The following is a 9,266-nucleotide window of genomic DNA, read 5'->3' as shown; positions in this document are numbered from 1 at the left end:
GACCTGAATATTGCACTTAAATCCTATTTATAGCCTAGTGGCTCATTGAGACACAACAATATAAAGAAAATCACGACGGTAATATGTTTCAAAGTAAATGGCAAATCATAGCGCATAATAAAAAGAGAAATAATCAATCAAGCAAATGTATTTATAAAGTCCTTTTTACATCAGCAGATGACACAAAGTGCTTATGCAGAAACCCAGCCTAAAACCTCAAACAGCAAACAATGCAGGAAGAACCGTAGAGAGAAACCAGGCTCTGAGGGGTGGCTCCTCTTCTGGCTGTGCCGGGTGGAGATTATAACAGTAGATGGCCATTAAGGCCAAATCGTTCTTCAAGATGTTCAAACGTTCATAGATGACAAGCAGGGTCAAATAATAATCACAGTGGTTGTAGAGGGTGTCTCGTGAATCAATAGGACATGTCAGAATATACATAGGTGACATATGGGTGTCTGTGAATCCAGAGACAGAGAGAACCAAAAAATACTGTAGCATAGTAGGTTTATAATATGTTATACCAAAAACACATCCTCAGTCATTTCTTATCTGAAGCTGAATAGTCAAAAATATAATCATCATGCGGCCAACGCTCAATAGTGCCACTAGGCAAGATATATACTGAGTGTACAAAATATTGAGTTACACCCCGTTTTGCCCTCAGAACAGCCTTAATTCGTAGAGTCATGGACTCTACAAGGTGTCGAAAGCGTTCCACAGGGATGCTGGCCCATGTTGACTCCAATGCTTCCCAGAGTTGTGTCAAGTTGGCTGGATGTCCTTTGGGTGAAGCACCGTTTTTGATACACAAGGTAAATTGTTGTGGGGAAAAAACCCAGCAGCGTTTCAGTTCTTGACACACTTAAACCAGTGCACCTGGCATCTACTACCATACCCCGTTCAAAGGCACTTAAAATGTTGTCTTACTCATTCACCCTCTGAATGGCGCACATACAATCCATGTCTCAATTGTCTCAAGGCTTAAAAATCCTTCTTTAACCTGTCTCCTCCCCTTCATCTATACTGATTGAAGTGGATTTAACAGGTGACATCAATAAGGGATCATAGCTTTCACCTGGATTCACCTGGTCAGTCTGTCATGTTTTGTACACCCAGCGCATAATAGAATTGTGGGTAGATTTGTGGACAAAATTCTTACTCAGCCAAGTGGTTAACTGACATATTTAAAGCACGAACCACTGTGATGCATCCATTACACAACCTTCTGTATGGATGGAGGAAATAAGAAATGAGGAGAAACAAATGGGGGAGGGGCGAAAAACAGTTGGCACCGGCTGCATGATGATGCTGTCTATGACAGAAGAGGGGGGCGGGAGCAGATGACAGATCCCTCCAGCACGTGGTCTAAGGTACAGTCAGTGCACCTCTCGCTTCCTCCCTCCCTCTCTCTCTCGCTCTCTTTTTCTCGATCCATCTGTACCCTCCCTCCATCCTCTTCAAATGCATCACAGCCTCCTGCCGAGCCCCCGGCCAATGAAACGCTCCGAGCCACGGTCATGTGACATTGCCTCCAACCACTCTCCGAGGAGCACCGGCAAAAAGAGGGGAGTGTCTCTTTTCCCCCTCTCCTCCCTCCTTTGTCTCCCTCCCTCTCGCTGAGTCAGACAGCAGAGCTGTGAGTCTGAAGCAAAGGCTCCATGGAGAGGAGATATCGTCTCTACCAGCCACACATTGCCTGAGAGAGAAGAAAAAAGAAGGATTCCCTTCTTTCTCTCCCTCGTTGAGGAACAGAGGATGAATGGAGAAGCGATGGACATGTCCCTGGAGTCATCATCCCAGGTGGTGGAGAAAAGCACCGTCGGGGGGATGTCAGCGGCACCTGAGCCGGCATTCACGACGGCAGCAGCCGGTAACGGCTCCCTGCCTCCCCCGCCCACCATGGCCCCGGCCATCCCGCCCTACGTCAAGCTTGGCCTTACTGTGGCCTACACCGTCTTCTACTCTCTCCTCTTTGCCTTCATCTATGCCCAGCTGTGGCTGGTGCTCCGATACCGACACAAGCGCTTCAGCTACCAGACGGCCTTCCTCTTCCTGTGTCTACTGTGGGCCGCGCTGCGCGCCCTCCTCTTCTCCTTCTACTTCCGCGACTGCGTCACGGCCAACACGCTGGGGCCCTTCGCCTTCTGGCTGCTCTACTGCTTCCCCGTTTGCCTGCAGTTCTTCACGCTGAGCCTCATGAACCTCTACTGCGCCCAGGTGAGGATGCGCTCCCAGGGGCCACATTGAGGGAATGGGGGGTCTCAGGAGGCCACAAGAGCCATATTGGGGCCATTTTGAGGGTCCATTGGGGTCCAAATTGTGGATTACGGTTGGATGCTATATGTTGTATATACCAAGCTGTCCTTGTTTTCAGCCTCAGTGTCTAGGTAGTAGTTCAGAGTATTACTATGATTATACATTGATGTGTGAGTGTTGTGTATACAGAATAGCTGTGGACTGTTATTTCCGATATTGTTGAAATGGTGGCATCCCCGGTAGCTGGGATATACAATCCAATGGGGAAAGCTCCCCTAGAAGAGGTAAGTGGTGGAAGGGTCGTGAAGGCAGTGGGAAGGAGGGGGCGGTTCAACAAAGACAGGAGTGTTAAGGTATGAGGCCCCCGCAAAGGAAGATTAGCAACGTATTCCTAATTTAGTAGCTTAGCACAGCCACCTCATTGTGCAATGTGCACACCGCATTTGGCAATTATATATTCATACAGCTAGTTATTTACAATATATCATAGCGGGCGTTGTGGTGAGGTGTGGGCAATACGGGTCAGACAAGAAGTCATGCTGCTTTTAGATACAGGGAACAAAAATATAAACGCAACATGTACTGAGTTACATATAAGGAATATAAGGAAATCGTTCAATCAAATAAATTAATTAGGCCCTAATCTATGGATTTCACAGGACTGGGAGTATATATATCCATCTGTTGGTCACAAATTCCTTTGAAAAAAAAGGTAGGGGCGTGGATGAGAGAACCAGTCAGTATCTGGTGTAACCACCATTTGCCTCATGCAGTGGGAAACACCTTTGCACAGAGTTGATCAGGCTGTTGATTGTGGCCTGTGGATTATGTCCCACTCCTCTTCAATGGCTGTGCGAAGATGCTGGATATTGGTGGGAACTGGAAACGCTGTTGTACACGTCGAGCCAGAGCATCCTAGACATACTCAATGGGTGACATGTCTGGTGAGTATGCATGCCATGGAAGAACTGGGAGATTTTCAGCTTCCAGGATTTGTGTACAGATCCTTGCGACATGGGGCCGTCCAAGCATTATCATGCGGAAACAGGAGGTGATGGCGGCAGATGAATGGTACAACAATGGGCCTCAGGATCTCGTCATGTTATCTCTGTGCATTCAAATTGCCATCGATAAAATGCAATTGTGTTTGTTGTTATTAGCTTTTGCCTGCCCATACAATAACCCCACTGCCACCATGGGGCACTCTGTTCACAACGTTGACATCAGCAAACCGCTCGCCCACAAGACGCCATCTACCCGGTACAGTTGAAACCCGGGATTCATCCGTGAAGAGCACACTTACCCAGTGTGCCAGTGGCCATCGAAGGTGAGCATTTGCCCACTGGAGTCGGTTACAACATCGAACTGCAGTCAGGTCAAGACCCCGGTGTTGACGACAAGCACGCAGATCAGCTTCCCTGAGACAGTTCGTGCAGATATTCTTCGGTTATGCAAACCCACAGTTTCATCAGCTGTCCGGGTAGCTCTTTTGAGACCATCCCGCATCTGAAGAAGCCGGATGTGGAGGTCCTGGGCTGGCATGGTTACACGTGGTCTGCGGAGGCCGGTTGGACGTACGGCCAAATTCTCGAAAACGACATTGGAGGCGGCTTATGGTAGAGAAACTATTGAATTCTCTGGCAACAGCCCTGGTGGACATTACTGCAGTCAGCATGTCAATTGCACACTCCCTCTCAACTTGAGACATCTATGGCATTGTGGTGATTGACAAAACTGCACATTTTAGAGTTACGTTTTTTTTTTTTTTAAATGTCCACCTGTGTAATGATGATGCTGTTAATCAGCTTCTTGATATGTCACACTTGTCAGGTGGATGGATTATCATGGCAAAGGATAAATTCTCACTCACATGAAAGTAAACAAATTTGTGCACAAAATCTAAGAGAAATATGCATTATGTGCTAAACATTTCTGGGATATTTTATTTCAGCTGATGAAACATGGGACCAACACTTTACATGTTGCATTTATATTTTTTGTTCAGTGTAGATGATGAATCATTATTAGAAGCACAAAATTAAATTGTAATAAGACTTAAATAGAGGATCTAGTGTTTTATAAATTATTTGCTATAGATTCTTCGCATCAGCAGTTATCACAAAGTGCTTTACATTTACCCGGCTTAAACCCCAAAGAGCAAGCAAAGCAGAAGCGAAAGCACAGGGCAGGAAAAATTCCCTAGGAGGAAGGAAACCTAAAGAGGAACCCGGCTCAGAGGGGTGGCCCACAATAGCGACTTACACAGCCCTGGTCTGCAGACACCAGCAATCACACACTTGCTAGACATTCTCATGCCCACTGTTCTGTATAGCCAGTTAGAGACACAATGCTACATCTATTCGCAGCATTTGTTTCCCTTCACACATGACTATTAAATATAATACAGTAGGGCCTCGTTTGTCTGCTGTTGACATCACATCATGGGTTTGTTTTGGTGCTATTTACAGTAACTGATAAGAGCTCAGTCTACATAGTGAAAAAGGGGTCCAATTTGTTTGGATTTCTTTGGGATCCCTTCAAATATATCTACTCTGGAGACAGAATCAATTCATTAACTGGTTCTTCAGCTGAGGGGCCACATTGTTGATTGTTTGTTTTCTTGGGAGCAATTTCTTAAAGAACATTGGGAAAATATAACTTGCTTTCTGATGTCACTCAAAACAGGTTTACTTCAAGGCAAAGTCCAAGTATACCCCAGAGCTCCTTAAATACAAGTAAGTAGGCTGAGTTTCCCCCTCTATTCCTCTCCATATACAGGACCCTCACATAGCTCAAAGGCTGTAACTAGGGCCCAGACATTTTATTCATTTCATGTGGTATGTATTAGTGTTTTAGACCCCCCTCCCCCTTACATATTTTTCCTTCTGCAGGCTCCCTCTCTACCTGGTCTTCTTGGCGGTCAGTCTTCTCTTCCTGGTGGTCAACCTGGCCTGTGCCCTGCTGGTTAAGATGACCGCCACCGAGGTCAAGACCATTGTCCTGGTCAGAGTCACCATCAACGATACGCTCTTCGTGCTCTGCGCCGTCTCGCTGTCCATCTGCCTTTACAAAGTGGCTAAGATGTCCCTGGCCAGCATATACCTCGAGTCCAAGGTAGGACCTTCAGAACTTATAGATACAGAGCTGTATCAAGCATCTCAGAGTAGGATTGCTGATCCAGGATCAGGTCTTGCCTGTCCATGCGATCCTAAATCAGCACTCCTTCTCTGAGAGACTTGATACATACAGCTACATACTTAAGATTGTCTAGGTCTGCTCCATGGTTTTCTGAAAGTAGGACACAACATATAAGATTTAAGGTCAACTTAAAAAGCAGTTCAATTTAATTGAATGTCTTTATTTATTTTGGAGGTGGGAAATTTTGTGAACCCGGTAGCACTAAATTGTGACCCCTCGGAAATACTAATGCTGATTGGTAGTTCATGACCTCCCTCAACATTGGTTGCAGGGAACGTCGGTGTGTCAGGTGACTTTGATTGGCGTCCTGGTGGTTCTGCTGTACGCATCACGGGCCTGCTACAACCTGGTGGTGCTTGCTCTGACCAACATCGAGACCATCAACTCTTTCGACTACGACTGGTACAACGTGTCTGACCAGGTAAGGATGACACGCTATCCCAGACACAGAATGAGGAAGAGAGCGACAGAGAGAAAAAAAATAATGTGACAGACACACCGAGACAGGCAGACAGACACAAACACAGTATATGTGGGACAAGTCAAATACATTTCGCCAGACAAACACACTCGAAAACACAGCCTAACACCAACGAGCCACAAATGAAGACCCTCTGGAGGGATAAACACAAATGCACTCTCTCTCTCTCTGTGCAGGCTGACTTGAGGTCCACTCTGGGGGACGCTGGCTACATCGTGTTCGGGGTGATCCTTTTTGTCTGGGAACTGCTGCCAACCTCCCTGGTGGTCTTCTTCTTCAGGGTCCGCAGGCTGCCACAGGACAGGGTGAGTGTGTGTTCAGATGACAAGGAAAGAGAAGCTTGGAAATGTTTGATTGATTTGTAAAACTCTTTAATTTAACCAGCTAGTTGTTTAAACAGTAAATACCTAATAATTGCTACGCACTTTTTATTTGAACCCTTATTTAGCTAGGCAAGTCAGTTAAGAACAAATTCTTATTTACAATGACGGCCTACCGGGGAACAGCGGGTTAACTGCCTTGTTCAGGGGCAGAACGACTGATTTTTTACCTTGTCAGCTCAGGGAATCGATCCAGCAACCTTTGGGTTACTGGCCCAATGCTCTAACCACTAACTGCCGCCCCAAACCAGGGACCTTCTACACATGGGTTTCACTGGTGCTCGTGTCACTATGTAAGCCAATACCATTTGATGCCAGGTAGTTACTAATTGTGTTGAATTCTGAGGTATGTACTAGCTTAAACTGGAGTCTTAAATAAAGCGTTACCGATTTTTTTTATTCGGTATGCTCTGTCTTTGCAGAGTGGATCAGGGATCCCGAACCACGTGCTCTCGTCCAGAGGTTACTTCTTTGACAACCCCCGTCGGTACGATAGCGACGATGACCTGGCGTGGAGCATCCCTCCTCAGAACAACTCCACAAGGTACAGTACAGTTAAGACAGGGAGAGGTTACTTTTCAGTATGGTTTTAGATTTAAAAGATATACTGAAATAACTACACTGAACAAAAATATAAACACAACAGGTAAAGTGTTGGTCCCATGTTTCATGAGCTGAAATAAAAGATTCTAGAAATGTTCCATATGTATTTCAAATGTTGTGCACAAATTTGTTTACATCCCTGTTAGTGAGCATTTCTCCATTGCAAAGATAATCCATCCACCTGACAGGTGTGGCATATCAAGAATCTGACTAAACAGCATGATCATTACACAGGTGCACCTTTTGCTGGGGACAATAAAATGCCACTCTAAAATGTGCCGTTTACTCACACAACACAATGCCACAGATGTCTCAAGTTTTGATGGAGCGTGCAATTGGCAGGCTGACTGCAGGAACATCCACCAGAGCTGTTGCCAGAGAATTGAATGTTAATTTCTCTACCAAAGTCGTTTTAGAAAATTTGGCAGTATGTCCAACAGGCCTCACAACCGCAGACCACGTGTATGGCGTTGTGTGGGTGAGCGGTTTTCTGATGTCAACGTTGTAAACAGTGCCCCATGATGGCGGTGGGGTTATGGTATGGGCAGACATAAGCTACGGATAACGAACACAATTGCATTTTATGGATGGCAATTTGAATGCACAAGAAAACTGAGATCCTGAGGTCCATTATGAGACCCATTTATTTTTTAAGGTATCAGTGACCAACAGATGCATATCTATATTCCCAGTCATATGATATCCTTAGATTAGGGCCTAATGAATTTATTTAAATTGACTGATTTCCTCATATGAACTGTAACTCAGCAAAATCAAGGAAATTGTTGCATGGTTGGTTTTTATTTTTTAAACTAAAGTATTTGTTTATCTTTTGTTTCTATAGCCTAGTTACAGACTGCTATGACTGGGGCAGCCACAACAGCAGTTTCACTGTCCAAAAGGGGACGGACGAACAACGGTTGGCACCGGTGACGGGAGAGCTTCATCCATACTGAGACATAAGTCCAGGGTCGGGGTCAATTCCATTTCAATTCATTCAAATCAGGAAGCAAAAATTCCAATTCCGATTTTCCTAATTGAAATGCAAAAAAAATGGAATTGACCACAACTCTGAACCAGTCCACACTGCACTGTACAGCACCGCAATGCACTTTGTAAACTTTGACACTTCTCGACAGCATCCGTATTTTGTCCATCATCAGCCACCGTACTGCATTAGTCACTTAGTGATAATGTAGACCAGTGGTTCCAAAACTATTTCACTCGGGCCCCCCTTCCATCATTGGGGAACATCCCGTTAGCTGACATGGGCTAGTTGATCTGGACATTTCTGACAAGTTATCGAAGGTATGCAATTAATGACAAGAGGAAAACGGATGATACACTACCCAAAATTGTGCCTTGTGCATTCTACTATTACAACTTTCAAGAGTAAGTTGTAAGCCTGACAGTTCCTCAAAAAAAAAAAAAAAACTGTCCCCCGCCCCACAGTTTGGGAACCACTGATAGACATTTTAGAAAGTCATCGAGAAAACCCATGAAATAAACCCATACTATAAGCTAGCACAAACATATACATTAAGGTAGTTGACCTTAGACAATATCCTAAAGCCTGTATATACAATGATACAAATACAGAAACAAAATCATGTCATATCTATATCCGGAGTAAATATGACTATGAACATACGTTAATTTATTGGTGATGTAATGGTGAAAAAAATTGTATTCTATATTTCTAAACAGGACGTTTTTTTTAATTGTAATTTGTAATGAAGAAAGTTTCACTGATCAGATGCTCTATTTTGTGTCCTCTTTTCTGTCTGTATCATGGTCGGTATTGACACGATACCGTAAATAAAAGGTCATTTGTGGTGACAGCTTACTTACTGTTCTTGATTTAGTCACTAGCTGAAACAGAATTGACCCCAACATTGTTTATGATGAGGTCAGAACAAGTACAAATAACACAACAGAACCCTTTTCAGGGTTTGTTGCTAAAAATTACTTAAAAATATTAAATTAAACGTATAGAGCAGGGGTACGAGGTCCGGAGCCTGCTGGTTTTTGTTCTACCTGATAAGTAATTGCACCCACCTAGTGTCCAAGGTCTAAATCAGTCCCTGATTAAAAAGGGAACAGGGTGGCGCAGTGGTCTAGGGCACTGCATCGCAGTGCTAGCTGCGCCACCAGAGTCTCTGGGTTCGCGCCCTGGCTCTGTCGCAGCCGGCCGCAACCGGGAGGTCCGTGGGGCGACGCACAATTGGCATAGCGTCATCCGGGTTAGGGAGGGTTTGGCCGGTAGGGATATCCTTGTCTCAGTATGTAAAATGTAATAAAATGTATGCACTCTACTGTAAGTCGCTCTGGATAAGAGCGTCTGC

General features: G+C 44.8%; 1 protein-coding gene across 1 annotated transcript; it reads left to right on the top strand.

The window, feature by feature from the left end:
* The first annotated feature begins 1,488 nt into the window (after positions 1-1,488).
* Positions 1,489-8,767, top strand: LOC129838803 (G protein-coupled receptor 137Ba-like). Its single transcript, XM_055906002.1, has 7 exons — positions 1,489-2,220; positions 4,945-4,994; positions 5,151-5,373; positions 5,729-5,878; positions 6,115-6,243; positions 6,741-6,862; positions 7,766-8,767. Exons 1-7 carry the CDS (start codon positions 1,759-1,761, stop codon positions 7,875-7,877), a joined length of 1,248 nt encoding a protein of 415 aa, XP_055761977.1. The 5' UTR covers positions 1,489-1,758; the 3' UTR covers positions 7,878-8,767.
* Positions 8,768-9,266: the final 499 nt, after the last annotated feature.

Source organism: Salvelinus fontinalis, chromosome 3 (assembly GCF_029448725.1).
Source record: "Salvelinus fontinalis isolate EN_2023a chromosome 3, ASM2944872v1, whole genome shotgun sequence".
NCBI lineage: Eukaryota > Metazoa > Chordata > Actinopteri > Salmoniformes > Salmonidae > Salvelinus > Salvelinus fontinalis.
Note: the sequence above shows the minus strand (reverse complement) of the source record. Positions and strands in the feature narration are given on the sequence as shown.